The sequence below is a fragment of the Bufo gargarizans genome, chromosome 6 (genome assembly GCF_014858855.1).
Source record: "Bufo gargarizans isolate SCDJY-AF-19 chromosome 6, ASM1485885v1, whole genome shotgun sequence".
NCBI classification, from domain to species: Eukaryota; Metazoa; Chordata; class Amphibia; order Anura; family Bufonidae; genus Bufo; species Bufo gargarizans.
In genome coordinates, this window is record NC_058085.1 from 324,145,955 (window position 1) to 324,173,894 (window position 27,940).

The 27,940-nt window shown below is 47.3% G+C and overlaps 1 protein-coding gene across 1 annotated transcript in view; it reads right to left on the bottom strand.

The window, feature by feature from the left end:
* LOC122941471 (DNA replication ATP-dependent helicase/nuclease DNA2-like) overlaps nucleotides 1–27,940 on the bottom strand; it is a 126,236-nt gene that overhangs the window by 87,620 nt on the left and 10,676 nt on the right. The window contains exons 4-5 of the mRNA XM_044298768.1: nucleotides 12,654–12,799; nucleotides 423–516 (exon numbers count right to left, since the gene is read on the bottom strand). Of these exons, the coding sequence (XP_044154703.1) occupies nucleotides 423–516; nucleotides 12,654–12,799 (240 nt within the window). The remainder of the gene's footprint in view (nucleotides 1–422; nucleotides 517–12,653; nucleotides 12,800–27,940) is intronic.

Consider the following 27,940-nt stretch of genomic DNA (forward strand, 5'->3'; position numbering starts at 1 on the left):
CAGATGTCCAGCATGTTTGCTATGTGTATTGTCAGAGATGGCATGTACTCCATGCCTCCTGTGTTGTCAGGCATATAGCCTCTGAAGTCATTGTTTACTTTGCCCATTCCTTGCATGGAAATTGATTTTTGCTTTATGTCAATACATTGTCACTTGTCTCCTGTTCATATCTGGACCGTCTGTATACTGTAAGTGCAAGCTCATTTATTATTGTCACAAAACTCCAATAAAAAGAGATTTGTTAAAAAGTCAATGGTGTCTGGTGACCATTGTTTGGATTCACTGTGTGACAATTTTGAAATAGCATCTTGGATTACATTAAAAGCTGAAGCCATGATGCAAGTGTGAACGAAGCTTAAAAACGGCTTGTGAAAATATTTCTGGTGGGCTTACTTGCCAAGTGTCCTCTTCGTTTGTGACACAGGTGTCATATAGTCATTTGTCCATCTTTGAAATGATGGAAGATATTCCTCAATTTCTTGGAAAACGTCAGCTTGATTTAAGTTTAATTGGTACCTGGTGAAAAAGAAAAACATGCATAAAAAAATAATTAATAAATAAATAGAAATTTTCCAGGAACAAATTTGCTGCAAAGTTCAGGAGATTTATCAAAACTGGTGTAAAGGAAAATTGGCTCAGTTGACCATAGCAACTAATCAGATTCCACCAAAGGAGCTCTGAACAATGAAAGGTGGAGTCTGATTGGTTGCTATGGGCAACTGAGCTAATTTTCCTTTACACCGGTTTTGATTAATCTCCCCAAATGTGGTACATCCTAAATATTCACCTACAGCATTGAGATTTTTTTTCTTCTTCCTGTATATCCATACTTTAGCAGATTACAAAAAAGAAAAGGTGCACATAAAAGACTATAAAAAATTCATTATACAGAAAAAAAACACACCACATATACAGGTGAAACTCGAAAAATTTGAATATTGTGCAAAAGTCCATTTATTTCAGTAATGCAACTTAAAATTAGAACATTGTGAAAAGGTTCAATATTCTAGGCTCAAAGTGTCACACTCTAGTCAGCTAATTAACCACTTCAACCCCGCTAGCTGAAACCCCCTTCATGACCAGAGCACTTTTTACACTTCTGCACTACACTACTTTCACCGTTTATCGCTCGGTCATGCAACTTACCACCCAAATTAATTTTACCTCCTTTTCTTCTCACTAATAGAGCTTTCATTTGGTGGTATTTTATTGCTGCTGACATTTTTAAATTTTTTGTTATTAATCGAAATGTAACGATTTTTTTGCAAAAAAATGACATTTTTCACTTTCAGCTGTAAAATTTTGCAAAAAAACGACATCCATATATACATTTTTCACTAAATTTATAGTTCTACATGTCTTTGATAAAAAAAAAAATGTTTGGGCAAAAAAAAAAAAAAATGGTTTGGGTAAAAGTTATAGCGTTTACAAACTATGGTACAAAAATGTGAATTTCCGCTTTTTGAAGCAGCTCTGACTTTCTGAGCACCTGTCATGTTTTCTGAGGTTCTACAATGCCCAAACAGTAGAAACCCCCCACAAATGACCCCATTTCGGAAAGTAGACACCCTAAGGCAGTGATGGCTAACCTTGGCACTCCAGCTGTGGTGAAACTACGACTCCCAGCATGCTCCATTTATTTCTATAGAGTTCTGAGAGCAGCCAAGCAAGGGGGGCATCTTGGGAGTTGTAGTTTTACCACAGCTGGAGTGCCAAGGTTAGCCATCACTGCCCTAAGGTATTCGCTGATGGGCATAGTGAGTTCATAGAACTTTTTATTTTTTGTCACAAGTTAGCGGAAAATGATGATGATTTTTTCTTTTTCTTTTTTTCTTACAAAGTCTCATATTCCACTAACTTGCGACAAAAAATAAAAAATTCTAGGAACTCGCCATGCCTCTCACGGAATACCTTGGGGTGTCTTCTTTCCAAAATGGGGTCACTTGTGGCGTAGTTATACTGCCCTGGCAATTTAGGGGCCCAAATGTGTGAGAAGAACTTTGCAATCAAAATGTGTAAAAAATGACCGGTGAAATCCAAAAGGTGCACTTTGGAATATGTGCCCCTTTGCCCACCTTGGCTGCAAAAAAGTGTCACATCTGGTATCGCCATACTCAGGAGAAGTTGGGGAATGTGTTTTGGGGTGTCATTTTACATATACCCATGCTGGGTGAGAGAAATATCTTGGCAAAAGACAACTTTTCCAATTTTTTTATACAAAGTTGGCATTTGACCAAGATATTTTTTTCACCCAGCATGGGTATATGTAAAATGACACCCCAAAACACATTGCCCAACTTCTCCTGAGTACGGCGATACCAGATGTGTGACACTTTTTTGCAGCCAAGGTGGGCAAAGGGGCACATATTCCAAAGTGCACCTTTCGGATTTCGCAGGCCATTTTTTACACATTTTGATTGCAAAGTTCTTCTCACACATTTGGGCCCCTAAATTGCCAGGGCAGTATAACTACGCCACAAGTGACCCCATTTTGGAAAGAAGACACCCCAAGGTATTCTGTGAGGGGCACGGCGAGTTCCTAGAATTTTTTATTTTTTGTCGCAAGTTAGTGGAATATGAGACTTTGTAAGGAAAAAAGAAAAAAAAATGAAAAAACGAGATTTTTGTATAACTTACCAGTAAAATCTCTTTCTCGCTCTTTCCTTGGGGGACACAGAAGACCTTGGGTATAGCTCATCTCCATAGGAGGCGTGACACTAAGTGAAAGCTGTTAAGCCCCTCCTCCATCAGCTATACCCTCAGCCTGGAGAGAGAGACTGCCAGTTGCGTGTCCAAGTAGTGAGAAAAGGCAAAGTCCAACAAGTGGAAACAACAAGCCAACTACCCAACGGGTAAACAAAAACTCGGAAACCGTGCAGAAAAAAACAATGAATGGGTGGGTGCTGTGTCCCCCAAGGAAAGAGCGAGAAAGATTTTACTGGTAAGTTATACAAAAATATCGTTTTCTCGCCCAATTTCCTTGGGGGACACAGAAGACCTTGGGACGTTCAAAAGCAGTCCAAGAGGGGAGGGACCACAGCACCAAGGCGAAGCACCCGTAGGCAGCAAGGAAATGCCGCCTGCAAAACCAGGCGGCCCAAGGCAGCAGCCGCCGAAGCCAGAGTACGCACCCTGTAGAAATTGGTAAGGAGTGCAAGGAAGACCGTGGCCACCCTGCACAATTGCATGGCTGAAGCCCAATGCCTCCGGCCCCGGAGGCACCAACCGCTCTGGTGAAATGAACGGTGACACCAAAAACAGAACCCTGCCCTTGATGCAGTAACCTCAGCAATAGCCATTTGGTTAAAGCGGAGGAAAGCCACCCAGGAGCCGTCAACCTTTGCACGGACCTCCTGGAAACACAAGAGACCGAGCGTCGATACGAGTCGGAGATGTCCAAGTAAAAAACTGCAGACACGATGGCTACAGAAACACAACCGTACAGGATAGAAGGAGTAGAGAGAGAACTTGGAAAGAGTGAGGCGCCAAGAGCTCAGTATGTAGTTCCCAGGGCGGTACCGGGGGACGGTACAGAGGAACCAAAGAGCCACTCCACGGCCAGGGAATGCCGGAATAGGAAGGACAGCGCCGACACATGACACTTCAAGTAACAGAGTCCCAGTCGCAGGTCCAGGCCAGACTGGAGAAGACAGAATCATTGGAAGAGAAAGGCAGAGTGGGGGAATGCCCAGCTTCCTAAAGAACCCCAGGTAAGATCCTAAGTCAGACAACAGAACCTGGACGAAGCACGGCCGGGAGCGAACACTAGTGTGCTCGCTGGACTCGTCTGGGCAGGCGGGAGGAAACCCAATGCGAGTAGGCGCAGATCAGTGACACGGGCAAAAAGGTTGGTAAAACTGGTCATACCAAAATGCATCCAAAGAGGAGGAATGGCAATAGGCGAGGGAACCGTAATCCCGCCAGAGCCAACGTAGACTTCGAGGGACGCTGGAGACAGCACTCTCGACCATGTGACCGCTTGCGCTGGGAAGCAACGCCACAGGGGAACTAATGGGTACGCATCTAGGAACCACGAACACTCCCCAGGCGGAAGGGCCAACGAACGTGGTGGATACCGTCACAACGGAAACACAATATACCCTCCGAACAGAGAATGGATACCACCCAGCTCGCTGCAGTAGAGAGCAAATAGAGCCCGTCCAGGTCAGGTGAACAGAAAGATCTCTTCAGAGAAGAGTGCCAGGCTTGCGGCAATCATCGTATCCCAAGAGAAAACGGTATGTCGCAGGAAGAATGGAGGCATACGTACAAGCAGCCCCGTAAGCAGTGAGAAAGCCAACCCACCTACGGAAGGAGAAGGCATACACGGCCCAACAACGCACAGAGTGCACAAGAGCGTCCGCTCACTGCAAAACAGTCACTCAACGAAGAGGGCCAGCCACAGAGTCCCACAGAATCCACGGAAGTTCAAAGTGCAACCGGAAGGGGGGATATACACAAGACTAGTATTGCATGCGATGGAACGCAAGCAGTCCGCCCAGAAGAGAGGGAAATGTACTTGGCAAACATCAAGCGTGCAAAGCCCGCCCCACAAGGGGGTGATGCTCAAGACCAGTACCTACTTCAGAGAAGTAGGACATACCATATTCCGCCCAGAAGAGGGCCATGCACATGGCCACACAGCATCCAGCAGGACGTCCACCTAGTGAAATGGGGACATGCACAGGGTTATCCTAGCATTGAGTGAGTGTGCAATAATCCACCAAACACCGAATTTCGTGAGAGTACAACTACTCCGCCAATGAATGGGGACAAGTACAAGTCCAGCACAGCATATACAAGGACAGTTGTGAGTCCTGTGAGCGTACAAAATTCCACCCATGGAATGAGGGGTGGTCACGCACAAGGCCAGCACCGTATCCAATGGGAGTGCAAGTACTCCACCCATCTCAGAGGCCAGCAACGTATCTGGTGAGAGTGCAGTATGCTGCCCAGAAGGGGGAGCCATGCCCATGGCCAGTATTGCAACCAGGGAGAATGCGAGCACCCCGCCATGGATGGGGGTCATGCACCTGGCCAGCAGCATACTGGCGAGAGAACAAACAGTCAGTGAGAGTGTGTGTATGTTGCCTGAGGAAAGGAGACATGCCCATGGCCGGCAGCGAATCCAGTGAGAGTGCCGTACACCGCCCACGGAAGGGGGAACATGTATATGGCCGGCAGCGGATTCGGTGAGTTGCAAGCACCCCACCATGGAAGGGGGTCATGCACATGGCCAGCAACTTACCGGCGAGAGAACGACCCCAGTCATTGAGGGCGTATGCATGGCGCCTGAGGGAAGAAGGCATGCCCAAGGCCAGCAGCGAATCCAATGAGAATGCAGCATACCGCCTATCGAAGGGGGTCATGCACATGGCCGGCAGCAAATCCAGTGAGAGTGCAGAATTTTGCCTACGGAAAGGAGTCATGCTTTCTGGCCGGCAACGAATCCAGTGTGGGTGCAGCTTTTCCCTATGGAAGGAGGTCGAGCACATGCCCAGCACCATAACCGATGAAGTGCAGTATTCCGCCTATGGAAGGGGGTCATGCACAAGACCGGCAGCGAATCCAGTGAGTGCAGCATTCCGCCTATGGAAGGGGGTCATGCACATGGCCGGTATCAAATCCAGTGAGTGCAGCGTTTCGCCTATGGAAGGGGATCACGCACATGGCCGGCAGCGAATCCAGTGAAAGTGCAGCGTTCCCCTATGGGAGGGGGTCGTGCACCAGACCAGCACCGTATCTGGTGAGAGTGCAGATTCCACCTATGGAAGGAGGTCATGCACAAGACCGGCAACGAATCCAGTGAGTGCAGCATTCCGCCTATGGAAGGGGGTTGTGCACATGGCCTGCAGCGAATCCAGTGAGTGCAGCGTTCTGCCTATGGAAGGGGGTTGTGCACATGGCCTGCAGCGAATCCAGTGAGTGCAGCGTTCTCGTGCACATGGCCAGCACCGTATTCGGTGAGAGTGCAGTATTCCGCCTAAGCAGGGGGTCATGCACCAGGCAAGCCTGCAGCCAGAGAGAGTGCAGTATCCCGCCTAGGAAGGGGTTGTCATGCACATGGCAGGCACCATAGCTGGAGGGTGACGAATTCTGCCTACAGAAAAAAAGGGGTCCGCATGCACTTGGCCAGCGCTGTATCCCGGAGAGGGCAAGAACCACTTAGAAGGGAATCATGCACCAGCCGGGGAGTGCGACACCATGCCGCCTATGGAAGGAGCATGCATACAGGCAGCACTACTGAGATAAGGCTGCAGCGTCCTGCGCCACAAGAAATCCGTTAGTTATCCATTTTATTTATTTTTAAATAAAACAGCCTCTCTGAGGCAGAAAGAGGGGCCACCATACAGGTGCACAGCATCTTGGGGGGGGCAGCCATACAGGCCCATCGGGAGCCGCCGGTACCCGAAGGGTTAACAGACATCCGACCTGGGGAGGGGGGAGGAGGCGGCGCCGCGATCCCCTGGGGGCGGGGAAACCTCCAGGCGGGAAGAATTCGCGCCTGGAGAAGTTCCCGCCCCCTCCAAAGAGGCCGGAATTTTGTGGCCTAGTAGGCCGTGAAGCCGGGGCCTAAATTTTTTGCGGCACCCGGCTGACCGGGGCCGCACAGGAAACCGGAGCAGACTGCTTGTACATACCGGCCGCGGAAGCCCACCCCGCGGACCGGAGAGTCAGGGGCCCGGGTGGAGCGCCGGAATGCGGCCAGTAGGCCCGAAGCCTGGGCCAAAATTTGCGGCGCCCGGCCGACCGGAATTCGCCGACAGCCGGCCGGAATCGTTGGAGCATCGTGCTCAAGCCAAATGCCGGCCGCGGGAGTCTACCCCGCAGGCCAAAACAGTCGGGGGCCGGGAAGGAGCGCCGGAGGTGCGGCCCAGCAGGCCGGGAAGGAGCGCCGGAGGTGCGGCCCAGCAGGCCGGGAAGGAGCGCCGGAGGTGCGGCCCAGCAGGCCGGGAAGGAGCGCCGGAGGTGCGGCCCAGCAGGCCGGGAAGGAGCGCCGGAGGTGCGGCCCAGCAGGCCGGGAAGGAGCGCCGGAGGTGCGGCCCAGCAGGCCGGGAAGGAGCGCCGGAGGTGCGGCCCAGCAGGCCGGGAAGGAGCGCCGGAGGTGCGGCCCAGCAGGCCGGGAAGGAGCGCCGGAGGTGCGGCCCAGCAGGCCGGGAAGGAGCGCCGGAGGTGCGGCCCAGCAGGCCGGGAAGGAGCGCCGGAGGTGCGGCCCAGCAGGCCGGGAAGGAGCGCCGGAGGTGCGGCCCAGCAGGCCGGGAAGGAGCGCCGGAGGTGCGGCCCAGCAGGCCGGGAAGGAGCGCCGGAGGTGCGGCCCAGCAGGCCGGGAAGGAGCGCCGGAGGTGCGGCCCAGCAGGCCGGGAAGGAGCGCCGGAGGTGCGGCCCAGCAGGCCGGGAAGGAGCGCCGGAGGTGCGGCCCAGCAGGCCGGGAAGGAGCGCCGGAGGTGCGGCCCAGCAGGCCGGGAAGGAGCGCCGGAGGTGCGGCCCAGCAGGCCGGGAAGCCTGCAAAATTTACGGCACTGCCGTCAGGAACGGGCCCCCGGCCCAGAGCAGCGCATCGGTAAGGGAATGGGGGGGACCCCGAGACCGGGTGCCCGTGCGGATGCGAGTACAGCGTTCCCAGGAGGGACGCTGATAGGTGAAGGGAGGCGATGTGGCTGAACCTATTCGCAGCATTCTGCAGCTAGCGTGGGAGCTGCAATGTCCCATGAAGGCCAGAAAGGGAGGAGAGGAAGCAGGGAGTAGATTGTCGCCCTGCAGCACCTCAGGGGCCAGCCTAGGTCCAGCAGTGACAGAAGGGAGTATGGGGGTCAGGCACGCAGGAGACCAGGGTGGGGGGTGGGGGACGTAGGGCTGGAGAAGCCACTCTCTCACCATAGTCGTCTTCACCCTCGGTCGATTCCAGCAGGGTCGCCCCTTCAGCTACTGGCACCGTAGTGGCAGGACGCTGGAAGAAGGACTTGGCGTGCGGGCGACCCTTGCGCTGGCGGGATGTAGGGGAGCTGGGCTGCCCTGATCCACCTTGCCTTCTGTGGGGGGAGGCAGCAGAGTGGGTGACCGGCACTGGCGCAGCTCAACCCCGGGAGAAACAGAGAGGTCTAGTGCGTCTCTGTTGTCCCTGATGATCTGGAACAAAAAGAAAAGAAAAAAAAAAAAAAAATGTAAAAATCAAAATTTAAACAAGGAGAAAACAGCCCTGCAGAGCAGGGAGTGTCTTGCCTCCTTGGACACTAAGAAAAAAACTGTCAGTCTCTCTCTCCAGGCTGAGGGTATAGCTGATGGAGGAGGGGCTTAACAGCTTTCACTTAGTGTCATGCCTCCTATGGAGATGAGCTATACCCAAGGTCTTCTGTGTCCCCCAAGGAAATTGGGCGAGAAATCATCATTTTCCGCTAACTTGTGACAAAAAATAAAAAAATTCTAGGAACTCGCCGTGCCCCTCACGGAATACCTTGGGGTGTCTTCTTTCCAAAATGGGGTCACTTGTGGGGTAGTTATACTGCCCTGGCAATTTAGGGGCAAAATGTGTAAGAAGTACCTTGCAATCAAAATGTGTAAAAAATTGCCAGTGAAATCCGAAAGGTGCACTTTGGAATATGTGCCCCTTTGCCCACCTTGGCTGCAAAAAAGTGTGACACATCTGGTATCGCCGTACTCAGGAGAAGTTGGGGAATGTGTTTTGGGGTGTCATTTTACATATAACCATGCTGGGTGAGAGAAATATCTTGGCAAAAGATAACTTTTTCCATTTTTTTTATACAAAGTTGGCATTTGACCAAGATATTTTTCTCACCCAGCATGGGTATATGTAAAATGACACCCCAAAACACATTGCCCAACTTCTCCTGAGTACGGCGATACCAGATGTGCGACACTTTTTTGCAGCCTAGATGCGCAAAGGTGCCCAAATTCCTTTTAGGAGGGCATTTTTAGACATTTGGATCCCAGACTTCTTCTCACACTTTCGGGCCCCTAAAAAGCCAGGGCAGTATAAATACCCCACATGTGACCCCACTTTGGAAAGAAGACACCCCAAGGTATTCAATGAGGGGCCTGGCGAGTTCATAGAAATTATTTTTTTTTTTGCATAAGTTAGCGGATATTGATTTTTTTTTGTTTTTTTCTCACAAAGTCTCACTTTCCGCTAACTTAGGACAAAAATTTCAATCTTTCATGGACTCAATTTGCCCCTCACGGAGTACCTTGGGGTGTCTTCTTTCCGAAATGGGGTCACATGTGGGGTATTTATACTGCCCTGGCTTTTTAGGGGCCCTAAAGCGTGAGAAGAAGTCTGGAATATAAATGTCTAAAAATGTTTACGCATTTGGATTCCGTGAGGGGTATGGTGAGTTCATGTGAGATTTTATTTTTTTTACACAAGTTAGTGGAATATGAGACTTTGTAAGAAAAAACAAAAAACAAACAAAAAATTTCCGCTAACTTGGGCCAAAAAAAATGTCTGAATGGAGCCTGTCATTGATCACCCCCCTGGTAAGGCTCCATTCAGACGTCCGTATGATTTTTACGGTCCATGGATCGGATCCGCAAAACACATGCGGACGTCTGAATGGAGCCTGACAGGGGGGTGATCACCCATATAGACTCCCTGATCACCCCCCTGTAAGGCTCCATTCAGACGTCCGTATGATTTTTACGGATCCATGGATACATGGATCGGATCCGCAAAACACATGCGGACGTCTGAATGGAGCCTTACAGGGGGGTTATCAATGACAGGGGGTGATCAGGATGATCACCCCCCCTGTAAGGCTCCATTCAGACGTCCGTATGATTTTTACGGATCCATGGATCGGATCCGCAAAACACATGCGGACGTCTGAATGGAGCCTTACAGGGGGTTATCAATGACGGGGTGATCAGGATGATCACCCCCCTGTTACTGATCACCCCCCCTGTAAGGCTCCATTCAGACGTCCGTATGATTTTTACGGATCCATGGATACATGGATCGGATCCGCAAAACACATGCGGACGTCTGAATGGAGCCTTACAGGGGGGTGATCAATGACAGGGGGTGATCAGGGAGTGTATATGGGTGATCACCCGCCTGTCATTGATCACCCCCCTGTAAGGCTCCATTCAGACGTCCGCATGTGTTTTGCGGATCCGATCCATGTATCCGTGGATCCGTAAAAATCATACGGACGTCTGAACGGAGCCTGACAGGGGGGTGATCAGGGAGTCTATATGGGTGATCACCCCCCTGTCAGGCTCCATTCAGACGTCCGCATGTGTTTTGCGGATCCGATCCATGGACCGTAAAAATCATACGGACGTCTGAACGGAGCCTGACAGGGGGGTGATCAATGACAGGGGGGTGATCAGGGAGTTTATATGGGGTGATCATGGGTGATCAGGGGTTCATAAAGGGTTAATAAGTGACGGGGGGGGTGTAGTGTAGTGTTTGGTGCGACTTTACTGACCTACCTGTGTCCTCTGGTGGTCGATCCTAACAAAAGGGACCACCAGAGGACCAGGTATATTAGACGCTGTTATCAAAACAGCGTCTAATATACCTGTTAGGGGTTAAAAAAATCAGATCTCCAGCCTGCCAGCGAACGATCGCCGCTGGCAGGCTGGAGATCCACTCGCTTACCTTCCGTTCCTGTGAGCGTGCGCGCGTTCACAGGAAATCCCGGCCCTCGCGAGATGACGCGTATATGCGTGACACTGCGCAGGGCCGCCGCCTCCGGACCGCACATCTGCGTTAGGCGGTCCGGAGGTGGTTAAAGAGGACTTTTCACCGATTATGACACTGTGAACTAAGAATACAGACATGTAGAGCGGCGCCCGGGGATCTCACTGCACTTACTATTATCCCTGGGCGCCGCTCCGTTCTCCCGCTATGCCCTCCGGTATCTTCAGTCACAAAGTTATGGTAGGCGGAGTCTGCCCTTGTCTGCTGTAGCGCTGGCCAATCGCTGGGTTATTTTCTCCCAGGCTGTGAGCTCTGCAATGCGATTGGCCAGCGCTACAGCAGAACAAGGGCAGGCTCTGCCTACCATAACTTAGTGACTGAAATCTCTGCCTACTATAACTTAGTGAGTGAAGATACCGGAGGGCATAGCAGGAGAACAGAGCGGCACCCAGGGATAATAGTAAGTGCAGTGAGATCCCCGTCTGTATAGTTAGTTCACATTGTCATAATCGGTGAAAGGTCCTCTTTAATCCATAGCCCCTGAGCAAAGGGGACCCGAGATTGTGACTTTGGGGGTTTCATAAGCTGTAAGCCATAATCATCCGAATTATACCAAATAAAGGCTTGAAATATCTCGCTTTGCATGTAATGAGTCTCATATGTTAGTTTCACCTTTTAATTTGCATTACTGAAATAAATGAATTTAGCACGATATTCTAATTTTTCGAGTTTCACCTGTAATGTACAAACTATTGATCCCCCCCCCCCCCCAATGTGTTCCACACGACGCATTATCGAGATCTCCACCACCAGTTAGACAAACTGCCATTCCCAACCAAATACTGCATTAGGAACTGTAAAGCCTCATTCACACATCAGTATTCCACAGACATGTGCTGTACGTGTTCTCCACGGACGGCACATGTACCCATTCATTTTAATGTGCGTATTCCCACATTAGATTTTTACTACAGTCTGTGGGTCCGTGTTTTTAGCAAGGAAGCATGATCTATTTTGTCTGTGTTCACGGATCCTTTATGCTCATTATAGTCTATGGGTCCATGAAAACCACAGATGCCATCTGTGTTTCGAGGATCATTAGGAAGAGATGCACTGAAAATAATAATTTTTCAGCTGTTCAGTGTCAGTGAAACACAGATGACACACGGACAGCAAAAAAAGGGACACATGGACCAAACACTGATCCTTCATGGACATCACTGACCACCTTTTCACAAATTTGAGCACGGACACGTGTGAATGAAGCTTAACACTGCCTTGGTAGGGTGTGTTCAGTGTCATAAAAGAGGCAGATATGTGGGTCCCAGCAGTTGGAGCCTAACTGATCAGCCATTTTTGCAGTACCTATATGCCAGTTAAATAGGGTTACATTGGGCCTCATTCATGGAAACTGTCCAATAGAAAAAAGGCCTTTGTGCCCTTAGCATCTAATCAGAGCTCAGCCTTAAAGGGGTATTCCGGTAATTAGAGGTTATCCCCTATCCACAGGATAGGAGCTATCAGACAGCTGGGTCCGCCATGATAAGAACCGTATCCCCTGCAGCCCCATTGAAATGAAGGGAGTGGCCGGTCGGGCATGCGTGCAGCCACTCCATTCACCTCTATGGGGATTCTAAAGCTAGCCAAGCGCTGTACTTAGCTATCTCCAGAACTCCCATAGAAATTAATGGGGTCGCAGCGTGGGCCACAAGTGTGAGGCAACTGTGAACTCTGAATTGCAAAAAAAAAAAAAAAAAAAAAATTTAAAAAATAAATAAATCGGCTGCAAGTGTGAACCAGCTTACATCAAAGTAGCTGCTTTAAGGGTCACTCCATTTTCTCACACGTTTAAACTGTATATGCAGCCAAAGGGAGGCCATCTGCTGATCATGTGCTATAAATGTACCACACATCTGCAGAACTGCTTATATGAGCATTCCCTACCTATTAAGATGGGGTCACTCATCACACAGGAATCTAATCCACTACTTACATTTCTTTCAGATATTTGGGTCCATAAACAGTCTGGACAGCGAGGTTTTGCAAAACTTCCTCCCCAAAACCACAAGTTGTTGCTTTCTGGAAGACGTCATGCAACATTGTACCGATCAACATTTGCCTTGAACCTTTTTCACAAACCTAAAAGCAATGAGTGAAGCATCATTATGTGTCATGTCTTCTGCCTCATACAATGTCACAGTCTAGGGCTATATGTATATATACATACACACACACTATAATAAAAAAATATATAATGCAGAGGTTACTACACAGACCAGGCAAATCAATTTGACGATTCTGTAGTAACCCCCAAACTGCCATAGAGACACACACTAGCAGGGGTTACTGTACACAGACCAGGAGTGCAGAGGTTTAACCCCTTAAGGACCAGGCCAATTTTTGCAAATCTGACCAGTGTCACCATGTGTGAATAACTTTAAAAACGCTTTTACTTATCCAGGCCATTCTGAGATTGTTTTTTCGTCACATATTGTACTTCATGACACTGGTAAAATGGAGTAAAAAAAAATAAAAATCATTTTTATGTCAAAAAAAAAATAAAAATGCCCAAATTTACCAAAAATTTGGAAATATTAGCAAATTTCTATTTCTCTACTTCTATAATACATAGTAATACCTCCAAATGTTATTACTTTACATTCCCCATGTCTACTTCATGTTTGGATCATTTGGGGAATTTTTGGGGACGTTACAAAGCTTACAAGTTTAGAAGCAAATCTAGAAAATTTCTAAAACCCACTTTTTCAGGACCAGTTCAGGTCTGTAGTCAATTTGTGAGGCTTACATATTAGAAACCACCCAAAAATGACCCCGTTTTATAAACTACACCCCTCAAGGTATTCAAAACTTTGTTAACCCTTTAGGCGTTCCACAAGAATTAATGGAAAATAGAGCTAAAATTTCAAAATTTCACTTTTCCATTTGAATAAATTTTTTTCCCAGTTCCAAAGCAAGGGTTAACAGCCAAACAAAACTCAATATTTATGGACCCGATTCTGTAGTTTACAGAAACATCCCATATGTGGTGGTAAACTGCTGTATGGGCACATGGCAGGGCTAAGAAGGAAAGGAATGCCATGCGGTTTTTGGAAGGCAGATTTTGCTGGACTGTTTTTTTGACAATATGTCACATTTGAAGCCCCCCTGATGCACCCCTAGAGTAGAAACTCCATAAAAGTGACCCAATTTTGGAAACTACGAGATAGGGTGGCAGTTTTGTTGGTACTATTTTAGGGTACATATGATTTTTGGTTGCTCTATATTACACTTTTTGTGAGGCAAGGTAACAAGAAATGGCTGTTTGGCACAGTTTAAATTTTTTGCTATTTAAAAACATTCATCTGACAGGTTAGATCATGTGGTATTTTCATAGAGCAGGTTGTCACGGACACGACAATACCAAATATGACTTATTTGTTTGTTTTACATAAAGCATAAAAAAATAAAAATAAAAAATGATTCTCCACATTCTGAAAACCATAGTTTTATTTATTTTTTGGGCGCCTGTCCTGTGTAGGGGCTAATTTTTTTTGGGATGAGATGACGGTTTGATTGGCACTATTTTAGGGGGCGTATGACTTTTTGATTGCTTGCCATTACACTTTTTGTGATGTAAGGTGACAAAAAATGGCTTTATTTAAATTATATTTTTTTTTTTACAGTTTTCAACTGAGGGGTTAGGTCATGCGATATTTTTATAGAGCAGGTTATTACGGATGCGGCAATACCCAATATGTCAACTTTTTTTTATTTATGTAAGTTTTACACAATTATTTCATTTTTGAAACAAAAAAATATCATGTTTTAGTGTCTCCATATTCTGAGCCATAGTTTTTTCATTTTTGGGGCGATTGGCTTAGATAGGGGCTCATTTTTTGCAGGATGAGGTGACTGGTACTATTTTAGGGGGCATACAACTTTTTGATCACTTGGTGTTTGTGTTTTTTTTAATGGTATTTATCGGACAGGGTGGATAATGTGATATATTTATAGAGCCGGTCATTACGGACACGGCGATACCTAATATGTGTGGGGTTTTTTTCAGTTTTTTTATTATAAAATAAGGGGAAAGGGGCGTTTTTTTTTTCTGATGTTCACTTTTGGGGGTCTGATCCCCTCTGCAATGCATCTGTATTGCAATGCATTAACTGTTACTGTATTACACAAAGTAATACACTAACAGGTTGCCTAGGAGACCCAGCCTGAGGGTAGAGCTCCTCGGCTCCCGTAGAAGGCAGTTCCCGAAGCCGTGCAAGGCATTGGGCAGCCTCTGCACAGCATCGGGCTGCCTTCTGAGACAGCAGCGCGGGGACTCGATTGGCTCCCTCAAACACAAACCCCAATGATCGCCGATACGGGATGGGGGGGGGGGGCACAGGACCCCCCTTGGCATTGACCCAGGGTGCCTGCTGATTGATTTCAGAAGGCACCCAGTTCCGATCTCAGAAGGCACCCAGTTCCGATCACCACCCGCCACGCAGCGGTGATCGGAAATACACAGGGCGTACAGGTAGGCCCTGTGTCCTTAAGTACAGGGACATCAGGGCATACCTGTACGCCCTGTGTCCGTAAGAAGTTAATATACAGTGGATATAAAAAGTCTACACACCCCTGTTAAAATGTCAGCTTTCTGTGATGCAAAAAAATGAGACAAAGAAATCATTTCAGACCTTTTTCCACCTCTAATGTGACCTATAAACTGTACAACTCAATTGAAAAACAAACAAATCTTTTAGGTAGAGGGAAGAAAAAACATAAATAAAATATGGTTGCATAAGTGTGCACACCCTTAAACTAATACTTTGTTGAAGCACCTTTTGATTTTATTACAGCACTCAGTCTTTTTGGGTAGGAGTCTATCAGCATGGCACATTTTGACTTGGCAAGATTTGCCCACTCTTTGAAAAAACACTCCAAATCTGTCAGATTGTGAGGGCATCTCCTGTGCACAGCCCTCTTCAGATCACCCCACAGTATTTCAATCAGATTCAGGTCTGGGCTCTGGCTAGGCCATTCCAAAACTTTAATCTTCTTCTGGTGAAGCCATTTCTGTCTTGATTTGGATGTATGCTTTGGGTCGTTGTCATGCTGATGTTCAGCTTTCTAGCAGAAGCCTGAAGGTTTTGTGCCAAAATTGACTGGTATTTGGAACTGTTCATAATTCCCTCTAGCTTAACTAAGGCCCCAGTTCCAGCTGAAGAAAAACAGCCCAGAGCATGATGCTGCCACCACCATGCTTCACTGTGGGTATGGTGTTCTTTTGGTGATGTGCAGTGTTGTTTTTGCACCAAACATATCTTTTGGAATTATGGCCAAAAAGTTCAACCTTGGTTTTATCGGACCATAACACCTTTTCCCACATGCTTTTGGGAGACTTCAGATGTGTTTTTGCAAAATGTAGCCTGGCTTGGATGCCACATGCCTGCGCCGCCTCCTTCATTCAGAAAGTAGGCCGGGCACATGACGTCAGTCGTGACGCTGCAGCTCCTCTGCCCGGCCGGCCAGCATTAAGATAACAGCCCTGTGAGTAGGATGTGGCTATATTGAATGTTCTACTGCAGAGGGGGCCTCATGAATAGAATCCTTATTAATTGTACACATTTTATAACTACTGGAGCTGGGGGCCGGAGCACAGTGAACGCACCGGCCCCCAGCTCCTCCTCCCAGTCCCTCCCCGCTATTTTCTGCCGATATGTATCAATATCGGCCGAAACGGATTAGGTGCATTTTCGGCCGCCGGAATTTCGGTGCACCCCTACTTTAGATGATGGCAGGTGTATGCCGACTCCTATTTAACATGATTTTGAATGTGATTGCTGAACACAGCTACATCCCCAGTTATAAGAGGGTGTGCACACTTTATGCAGCCACATTATTTTAGTTTTATTTGTTTTCTTACCTCTACCTAAAAGATTTCAGTTTGTTTTTCAATTGAGTTGTATAGTTTATAGGTCACATTAAAGGTGGAAAAAATTCTGAAATTATTTATATCTTTGTCTCATTTTTTTTTTACAGCACAGGAACCTGACATTTTAACAGGGGTGTATAGACTTTTTATATCCACTGTATACATGCAGTTCCCGGGTTACGTACAAGATAGGGACTGTAGGTTTGTTCATAAGTTGAATTTGTTCATAAGTCAAATCGGGCACTTTTTTTTAAAGTACTAACCACTAGCCAAAGGACAGGATATTAGATTACATCTTTCTAATAAGGTTACAGAAAGCAGTAAAATCTCAAGTGGCTCTAAACTCATTCCATACTCCTTAAAACTAAATTGCATGGTGTTCTACATAGGAAATGCAACTTGGACACGTTTGTCTTAAAGGGGTTGTCCCACTTCATAAAATAGGTTTTATCTAATCTATTTACCCACACACAACATATCTTCCTATCCATGTTATTATCCAAAAGCTACCTTTCATTAAAAAAATCATGTAAAGCGATTCCTTTGTTGTTTTCTGTATCCCATGGATACGGCCTCTTTCGTCCGGCCGCATCGCTGTGCCGCGCCTGCGCACAACAGCTGAACAAGTACTCGGGCCGCCTCTCCATTCCTACAAGTACGCGCACGTCCGCGCATGCGCAAATACAGGAGGCGGGTGCCGGAATCAAATAGCCGGCACCCGACCTCTATGACAGGGAGCGGGACCTTAGGGGTTAACTGGCGCTGATCGCAGCCCCCTATCATAGAGGTCGGGTGCCGGCTATTTCACTCCGGCAACCACCTCCTGCATTTGTATTAACATTGGTGGCGCAGTGCGCCCCCCCCCCCCCCAGTATAATAAACATTGGTGGCGCAGTGGGAAGTACCAATGAGGGTTAAAAAAATAAATAAAAAATTAACTCACCTCCTCCAATTGATCGCGTAGATGCCGGTCTCCTGTTCTTTCTTTAGGACCTGTGAAAGGACCTGTGGTGACATCACTGTGGTCATCACATGGTACATCATATGATCCATCACCATGGTAATGGACCATGTGATTAGCTCAGTGACGTCACCACAGGTCCTGAAGCAAGAACAGGAGACCGGCAGCTGCGCGATCAATAGGTGGAGGTGAGTTAATTTTTTATTTATTTTTTTAACCCTCATTGGCACTTCCCACTGCGCCACCAATGTTTATTATACTGGGAGGGGGCCGCACTCAATGTATATTATACTGGGGGGGGGGGGGGGGGGGTGGTGGCCGCACTCAACGTATATTATACTGGGGGGGGGGGGGTGGCCGCACTCAATGTATATTATACTGGGGGGGCGCACTCAATGTATATTATACTGGGGGGGGTGGACGCACTCAATGTATATTATACTGGGGGGGGCGCACTCAATGTATATTATACTGGGGGGGGGGGGGTGGCCGCACTCAATGTATATTATACTGGGGGGGGTGGACGCACTCAATGTATATTATACTGGGGGGGCGCACTAAATGTATATTATACTGGGGGGGGCCACACTCTGTTTATTATACTGGGGGGGGGGGGGACCTCACATACGGCTCCATGTGGATGACTCATCCACATGAACGAGCACGCAAGGACTGAGCTCTCAGGGTGAGTCATGAGGAGGCGTGGCCGGCCTTCACTCAACTACAGGAGCCAAACCAGGAAGTTATCAGGACATCTACTGCTGGTAAGATTAAAAAAGCAAAGTGGGACAACCCCTTTAATATATATATTTTTTTTTTCTTTGCATGTAAATGCTTAAATATCAAATTCAATATTCAAAACAGGGTACAGTTGTCAGAGAACCCTGTGATGATTTCCTTTAATGAATAATTAAACTGTTGCTCAGGCTAATAAAACTTGTCCCTAAAGCAGTCTGATTGTCTGCTCTGGAATGTTTTTTACTCTTTAACCCCTTCCCGACCTTTGACGTACTGTAACGTCATGGGACCCACGAGTTCCCGCAATTTGACTTAATAGTACGTCATAGTGATCGCGCGGGCACCGGAGCGGTGCGAGCACGATCACTGCAGGGGCCCGGCAGTTCGTGGTAGCTGGGCCCCTGCTGTATCCGCTGGTATTGCTGTAAAAGCCGATGCCGGCAGATTAACCCCTTCTATGCCGCGGTCCGCGACATAGAAGAGGTTTGTGTCAGGCGAGGGAGAGCATCGAGTCCCCGCGCTGCTGTGGCGGGGACCCGATGCGACACAAGGCAGCCCAATGCCGTGCAGAGGCTGCCTAATGCCTTGCACGGCATCGGGAACTGCCTTCTACAGGTGCCGAGGAGATCCAGCCTCAGGCTGGGTCTCCGAGGCAACCTGTTAGTGTAGGACACTGACTCATACACTAACAGGCAATGCATTACAATACAGATGTATTGTAATGCATTGCCGAGGGGATCAGACCCCCAAAAGTGAATGTCATAAAGTAAAAAAAAAAAAAAAAGTCTAATAAAATTTATAAAGAAAAAATAAAAAAAAAAAACACCCGCCCCTTTCCCCTATATTTATAATAAAAAACTGAAAAAAAAAAGGCGTATCACCACATAAAGTATAAAGTGACACTTCAGATTTGCAAAAAATGGCCTGGGCAGGAAGGTGAAAACAGGCCCGCGATAGAAGGTGTTAAGTGAGCTCTGCTCTGCTTTACACAGCACACGCTGCCCCTTCCCTCCCTCTTGCAAACACAGACGGAGGCTCGGGTGCTGCTGCACAGAGCAGCGTGACAGCCACTCGCTCCCCTGGAAACACAGACAGAGGGTCACTGATCACTGTCTGGAGATGGTGGGTGGTGGGACAGACACTGTTGGCCCCACGTGTATCAGCCTCTTATGTGGTTTTCAACTCCCAGCTGCAGAGAACAGGCAGGGGAGTTCTGGATGTCTCTAAACGGCTTGCAGAGAGCTTGATGGGGGAGTACACTTTCGGTCCCATGAGGCAGTGTACGCAAGTACGAGTTGTACTTAACTCAAATGTACTTAACCCGGGTGTGACGGTATCATCCGTGTCACCGTCTAGTATTCCCTTCTTCCCTTGAAATAGCACAGCCAAATAATCCACAGAGCAATAAATCGCTAGTATCGCCAAATAAGACCATACATGAGCCAAACCTGAATGCTGGAACAAGCCTTTACTGGAAGCAACACAGGCATTCAGAACTACACTTTCTTTTATGCCCTGCTCCCATGCAAGGGAGACACCGACAAAACATTAACCAATAACACAAAGGTACAACCCACATAGAATCCTCCCCTCTGCCTGTGATATAATTATGGCACACAATGGTTAACATAATTACCACAGGCAGGAACATGCACAATGTCTTTTGTCCTGGAGACAACCGAGGTGTAATTCAATTATCTCTCAGGACAAAGGGAAATTCACCAATACACACGGGGAGACAATAGGAAAGACATCACTACTTAAATATACAATGTCCCACCCTTTATAGTACACAGACATTTAACATCCCAAAATGGCACGAATTAGACCAGGGGTTCAAAAGTTTGTAAAAGTCTCTTTGGCCTGGCTGTACTGATGGCTTTTCTGCCCAAAACCGGTCCTACACAGTCTTTTGTCCTGGAGACAATTAAGAAGTGATCCACATCTCCCAGGGACAGGGGACAGAGGCCAGACTCCATTAGCCACATGGTAGCAAAATACCTGTACTTATATAACTATGCAGCTAGTACATAAAACAGGTACATTCAACATGGGACCGTAATCACATGGTAAGAGGCTGGCAAGTAGTCCTCTCCAAGTACTCGTGGCAAACTCAAAAGAGGGGGATTTGTCACACCGGGGACTGCCTTTATATATGGTATTTATTACACACACACACACACACACACACCCCTGTACCGCCGGTCTACGTACAGTAACCCTGCACTGTAAGTCTATATAGTCTTGTCATTATAGTTTAATTACCAAAAATAGGAAAATGAAGATTCAAATCGCCAATAGGGTTTTTGGGGGGAGGGGGAACAAAAAAAAACAAAAAAAAAAAAAACAGGATTACACTTACCGGTAATCCTTTTTCCATGAGCCCATGACAGCACCCTTGAGAGACCGCCTCCATCCAGGACAGGAACTTTCGTGGAGAGCTTTTAAAGGATTTCTGTCACCAGATTTAACCCTATTAACCACCTCCGGACCGCCTAACGCAGATGTGCGGTCCGGAGGTGGCAGCGCTGCGCAGAGTCACGCATATACGCGTCATCTCGCGAGACGCGAGATGACGCGAGTATGCGCCCGCACGTGCGCAGTTCGCGCCGGCATTTCGTTCAGGACCATTTCGTCAGCAACCTGCCAGCCAATGATCGTGGCTGGCAGGTTGCTGATTTTTAAAAAATCCAATCAAAGTGCCAGATAGCAGATCATATTTGTAAATATGATCTGTTATATGGCTGCCTGCTCCTCTGCTGGTTTTTTTCGTCGGTTGGATCCAGCAGAGGAGCAGGCTTCACAGTGAGTACACCAAACATCACACTTAGCCCCAGATCACCCCCCTGAACCCCAATTAACCCTTTGATCACCCCTGTCAATCACAAGTGAAAAGAAAAAAGTGATCAGTGCAAACTGTCACTTTTTTTTTTTCACTGTTATTGACCGTTAGGTTTTAGGTATAGTTTAGGTCCCTTGGTTAGGTAGTTAGCGATCAGTTAGCGCCCAGCCCACCGCACCGCAGTCCGTTATTCGCTGATTAGCGTATCGCTAATCAGCATTTGTACTTTTATAGTATCTGGAAGTGATCAAAACTGATCACGGTCAGATCTATAATTGTATTAGTGTCACTTTAGTTCGCCCTCCACCCAAAACGCAGTGTTTGCCCGATCAGGCCTGATCGCTCGCCCACACGTGCGTTCGCCCACACCCGCCCCACCGCAGTGACAAAAAAAAAATTTTTTTTTGATCGCTGCACATTCTATTTACGCGCACTGCGGCGATAAAAAAATCAGTTTTGATATTTTTTTTATCAACCGCAGCGGCCTCCGGTACTTCGCTAGGCTCCCCTTTGTAAGACAGGCTTGCTTTTTTTTTCTTGGGTAGTCTCAGGGAATACCCCTAAATTTAGTTGCCCACATGTCTAACGGGGTATTCCTCTGAAGAGGCCTACAGGCTTCTGACCCAGTCGGATGAGGAGTGGGAACCCTCATCTGATGAATCCAGCGGGTCAGAATACGAACCTGTAGAAAGCAGTGGCTCTCTGACCCAAAGTTCGGACGAGGAGGCTGAGGTCCCTGATAGCACCAGGCGTACCCGGCCCCGTGTCGCTAGACCGCAGGTTGCGCAGGATCCGCTTCAAGAGCAGCAGAGTGGGGCTGGTGCTGTCGGATTACGTGGTGAGGCATACACCAGCAGCCCAGCCCTTCCTGGACCTAGTACCAGCACTGCCGTACAACCTGGTGAAGTAGCGAGCACCAGAAGGGCAGTTGAAGCTGGTACGGTGGCACGTGCAGTAGTGACCCCGTCGCAGCCACCGCAAAGACGTGCCCGTAGAGCCCCTAGAATCCCAGAGGTGCTGGCAAACCCTGATTGGCAGTCCCCAACTTCAGACGCACCTGTAGTTTTCCCTTTCACCGCCCAGTCTGGAGTTCGGGTTGAGACAGCTCAGATCGGTTCGGCCCTGGGATTTTTTTGAGCTGTTCTTGACTGCGGAGCTTTTAGACTTAGTTGTGGCAGAAACAAATCGGTATGCCACACAATTTATAACCGCTAACCCGGGAAGCTATTATGCCCAGCCTTTCCGGTGGAAACCAGTCCAAGTTTCCGAAATTAAAACTTTTCTGGGCCTCCTCCTCAACATGGGCCTGACAAAAAAGCATGAATTGCGGTCATATTGGTCCACGAACCCGATTCATCACATGCCCATGTTCTCTGCTGCTATGTCCAGGACACGATTTGAGGTCATCCTGCGTTTCCTGCACTTTAGTGACAACACCGCCTCCCGTCCCAGGGGCCACCCTGCTTTTGACCGGCTCCACAAAATTCGGCCCCTCATAGACCATTTCAACCTGAAATTTGCAGATATTTATACCCCAGAGCAAAACATCTGCGTAGACGAGTCCCTTATACATTTTACCGGGCGCCTTGGCTTCAAACAATACATCCCAAGCAAGCGCGCCCGGTATGGGGTCAAATTGTATAAGCTCTGTGAAAGGGCCACAGGCTATACCCACAAATTTCGGATCTATGAGGGAAAAGATCAGACCCTGGAGCCGGTCGGTTGCCCTGACTACCTGGGGAGCAGTGGGAAGACAGTTTGGGACTTGGTGTCACCCTTATTCGGCAAGGGGTACCATCTTTATGTGGACAATTTTTACACAAGTGTGGCCCTCTTTAGGCATTTGTTTCTAGAACGGATTGGCGCCTGTGGTACCGCGCGAACTAGTCGCGCGGGCTTCCCCCAACGGCTCGTTACCACCCGTCTTGCAAGGGGGCAGAGGGCCGCACTGTGTAATGAAGAACTGCTCGCGGTGAAATGGAGAGACAAGCGTGACGTTTACATGCTCTCCTCCATTCACGCAGACACGACAATACAAATTGAGCGAGCAACCCGTGTCATTGAAAAGCCCCTCTCAGTCCACGACTATAACCTCCACATGGGAGGGGTGGACTTCAATGACCAGATGTTGTCTCCGTATTTAGTTTCCCGCAGAACCAGACGCTGGTATAAGAAGGTGTCTGTATATTTAATTCAATTGGCTCTGTACAATAGTTTTGTTCTCTACAGTAAGGCTGGGAGAACTGGATCCTTCCTCAAATTTCAGGAAGAGATCATCGAGAACCTCCTGTACCCAGGAGGTTCCGTGGCCCCATCCACCAGTGTAGTTAGCCGTCTACACGAGCGACATTTCCCCAATGTCGTTCCTGGTACCTCAACCCAACCGTCACCCCGAAAAAGATGTTGTGTCTGTAGCAGGAGTGGAATAAGGCGTGACACCCGCTATTTCTGTCCTGACTGTCCTGACCACCCTGCCCTATGCTTTGGAGAGTGTTTCCGGAAGTACCACTCACAGGTACACTATTAGCATAGGGATCATCTCACCAGGATAGGCACACAGGGCTATTAGGGCCCATTCACTCACTGCTGCTGCAAACGTCTCCTTTCACATGGGACAAAGTGCATAACGCACTTCGCCACATCTTTGGGCGATTTGCGCTTTGCACATTGACCCATGGGGAAGGAGAGGTTTGTTCTATAAAGGTAAAAAAAAAAAAAAAAAAAAAAAAAACACCAGTAAGCAAACACGTTAATGTTCAGTTCAAAAAGTTCAAGTTACATGTTCTGTTGCAAAGTTAATAAAATTATTGCGTTGCGGCCTGTTTTTTTTTTTTGTCTTTTTACCTTCCAGGTGGACCAACCGATCGACCAGCTGCAGCACCGATGTGCATTCTGACAGAAGCATTGCGCTGCTGTCAGATTACACGCAAGTCGGTGTATGCGGCGCTGCAAGACGGGATTTTCTCCTCTGCAGTGACAGATACGTTTGCCGAGGCATACGAGCTGAGGAGGAGGCGGCGTTCCTATGCTTTGGCAAGCACTTTGTATATATATATATATTATATTATATATATATATATATATATATATATATATATATATATATATATATATATATATATATATATATATATATATATATATATATAATAAAAAATTAATCCCGGCAATGATTTATTCATCCACATCGATTGATGTGAATGGAGAAATCTGGTTTGCCAGGGCATACGAGCTAAGTGGGTATGGATGTAGGGCGGAGCTCCTATGTCCTGGCAGACGCCTTTCCCCTCAATTTTTTTTTTTTGGCAGAGATTTTTTCATCCACATTGATCAATGCGAATGAAGAAATCTGTGCCGTTCATTTTTTTCTTTCAGCCCAGAGGCTGAACGGAAAAAAAAAATCTCATTACCTGTATGCTCAATATAAGGAGAATAGCAGAAACTCCTAATGCTGGCCATACATGTAATGATTGCGGAGACCCTCAAATGCCAGGGCAGTACAAACACCCCACAACTGACCCCATTTTGGAAAGAAGACACCCCAAGGTATTTGCTGAGGGGCATATTGAGTCCATGAAAGATTGAAATTTTTGTTTTAAGTTAGCAGAAAGTGAGACTGTGAGGAAAAAAAATAAATAAAAAAAAATTCAATTTCCGCTAACTTTTGCGGAAAAAAAAAAATTTCTATGAACTTGCCAGGCCCCTCATTGGATACCTTGGGGTGTCTTCTTTCCAAAGTGGGGTCACATGTGGGGTATTTATACTGCCCTGGCTTTTTAGGGGCCCTAAAGCGTGAGAAGAAGTCTGGGATCCAAATGTCTAAAAATGCCCTCCAAAAAGGAATTTGGGCACCTTTGCGCATCTAGGCTGCAAAAAAGTGTGACACATCTGGTATCGCCGTACTCAGGAGAAGTTGGGGAATGTGTTTTGGGGTGTCATTTTACATATACCCATGCTGGGTGAGATAAATATCTTGGTCAAATGCCAACTTTGTATAAAAAAATGGGAAAAGTTGTCTTTTGCCAAGATATTTCTCTCACCCAGCATGGGTATATGTAAAATAGCACCCCAAAACACATTCCCCAACTTCTCCTGAGTACGGCGATACCAGATGTGTGACACTTTTTTGCTGCCAAGGTGGGCAAAGGGGCACATATTCCAAAGTGCACCTTTCGGATTTTGCAGGCCATTTTTTTTTACACATTTTGATTGCAAAGTACTTCTCACACATATGGGCCCCTAAATTGCCAGGGCAGTATAACTACCCCACAAATGACCCCCCAAGGTATTCCGTGAGGGGCATGGCGAGTTCCTAGAATTTTTTATTTTTTGTCGCAAGTTAGTGGAATATGAGACTTTGTAAGAAAAAAAATAAAAATAAAAATCATCATCATTTTCCGCTAACTTGTGACAAAAAATAAAAAGTTCTATGAACTCACTATGCCCATCAGCGAATACCTTAGGGTGTCTACTTTCCGAAATGGGGTCATTTGTGGGGGTTTTCTACTGTTTGGGTATTGTAGAACCTCAGGAACCATGACAGGTGCTCAGAAAGTCAGAGCTGTTTCAAAAAGCGGAAATTCACATTTTTGTACCATAGTTTGTAAATGCTATAACTTTTACCCAAACCATTTTTTTTTTGCCCAAACATTTTTTTTTTATCAAAGACATGTAGAACAATAAATTTGGCGAAAAATGTATATATGGATGTTGTTTTTTTTTGCAAAATTTTACAGCTGAAAGTGAAAAATGTCATTTTTTTGCAAAAAAATCGTTACATTTTGATTAATAACAAAAAAAGTAAAAATGTCAGCAGCAATAAAATACCACCAAATGAAAGCTCCATTAGTGAGAAGAAAAGGAGGTAAAATTCAATTGGGTGTTAAGTTGCATGACCGAGCGATAAACGGTGAAAGGAGTGTAGTGCCGAAGTGTAAAAAGTGCTCTGGTCATGAAGGGGGTTTCACCTAGCGGGGCTGAAGTGGTTAAGCTAGCTCACATTAGCGATGTGCCAGTGTCAAATAAACCTAACTAGCCTATTCCTACTTTTATCTATGCCCTCGTTACGCCAGAAAACAAACTTTTATAATATGCTAATTAGCCTCTAGGAGCAAAGGGGGGGGGGGCTTTGTTCCTGCTCCTAGAGGCTCCGTTCTCCCACCTTTGTCGCCTCCCTCCAAGTCCTGATTGACAGGGCCAGGCAGCGCTCGCATCTGTCTGCCAGCCCTGTGCTCTGGTGAAATCTCACGCCGTTCAGTATTCGGCGCAGGCGTGGTTTTTTTCCCACTTTTTCTGATTTAAATATTTTATATTTTCGTTTTAACAGAAAGACTTGATCTTTTGTGCCCCAGGTCACCAAACATTATATCTTGAATAGATTTTTGTTCCCTAGATTCATCCACCCTCATAGTGGCTCTAATAGCCCTGAGCAGAGAATCCGTATCCTCAGGAGAAAATAAAAGGTCTACCCGTGGTTTCTTCATCTGAGGAAGAGTTAGAATCTTCTAGGATTTGTCCTTGCTCATTCTCATTTGAAGACTCCGAATTGGATACTATATTAGAGTGACCCTGCTTGCCCGAGGAAGTGAGGCACTTTTTAAACATTTTCATTGAATCGGAAACTTCAGAATTGACAACACCTTTGATACCCTGAAGTAGTGACAGGGATTCCTCCTCTACCACCTTGTTCACAAAATGCTGACATAACAGACCAGGAAGGAGCGAGTTTTTTCTTGCATACAGCACTCTCTTCCTTTAGATTTAGCGGTAGCTTTCCTAGGGCCCTCTTTGATATTCTAAAATAAGAGAATAAGCCCCTATTAGACACTGAAGGAAGAAATAAAAAGGTGAGGATTGACTCCCTTACCCCACCAGGAATACCGGTCTGGCATCATGACCCTCCTGGACATCAGCACGCTAACTAGCCTCTTCATCCATTGTACCAGACCAGGATAGAGTGTTTTCCATAAGTGGTTCCACAGATGCTTGCAGGCTGGCTGGGATCCTTCTAGCCGTGCGCTGAAGGGTTTAATAACCCTAGGTCGGGTCCCTGCTGGCGTTCCCATGCGGCCCTTGCAGCAGAGGATGTATCGTCCCTTACTTCTGGAACGCTCCTTCACTGTACCACATGCGTTCCAAATACCCCTGCCTCTGCAAGTTGCTCAGGCCGGGAGGAAGGCAAAGAAAAGGCTCCGGACCTCCTGAACATCGCCAGGAGGATCCATCGTGCCAGCATCACCTCCCGGTTATGGTGGGACTGCCCAGGAACACTGGCCCGACAGAACACATCCAGGACCCAGAAGGATTGGCCCCAGACTTAGCAGGCGGCTCCTAGTGGAGTCTTATGACGCACCAGGTAACCACTATGAATGTTGCACCTCAGGGGCGCCTGCAGCCTGATCCTAGCTTTCCACATAGAAGTCCTATCCATAGGACAAGAAACAGGAACTCCTTCCTTAAAGAGGACCTTTCACTAGTTTACAAACTAAAAACTAACTATATCAGTGGGCAGAGCGGCGCCCAGGGGTCCCCCTGCACTTACTAGTATGTCTGGGCGCCGCTCCGTTCGCTGACAGCTCATAGACTGGCTATGAGCTGTGCGCTGTGATTGGCCAGCGCTGCAGCAAGGGACACGCCTCATACAAAAAAATCAGTCCAGTACAACAGACGGAGCTGCAGACACCGGAGCCTATACCGGGCGAACGGAGCGGCGCCCAGACATACTAATAAGTGCAGGGGGACCCCTGGGCGCCGCTCTGCCCACTGATATAGTTAGTTTTTAGTTTGTAAACTAGTGAAAGGTCCTCTTTA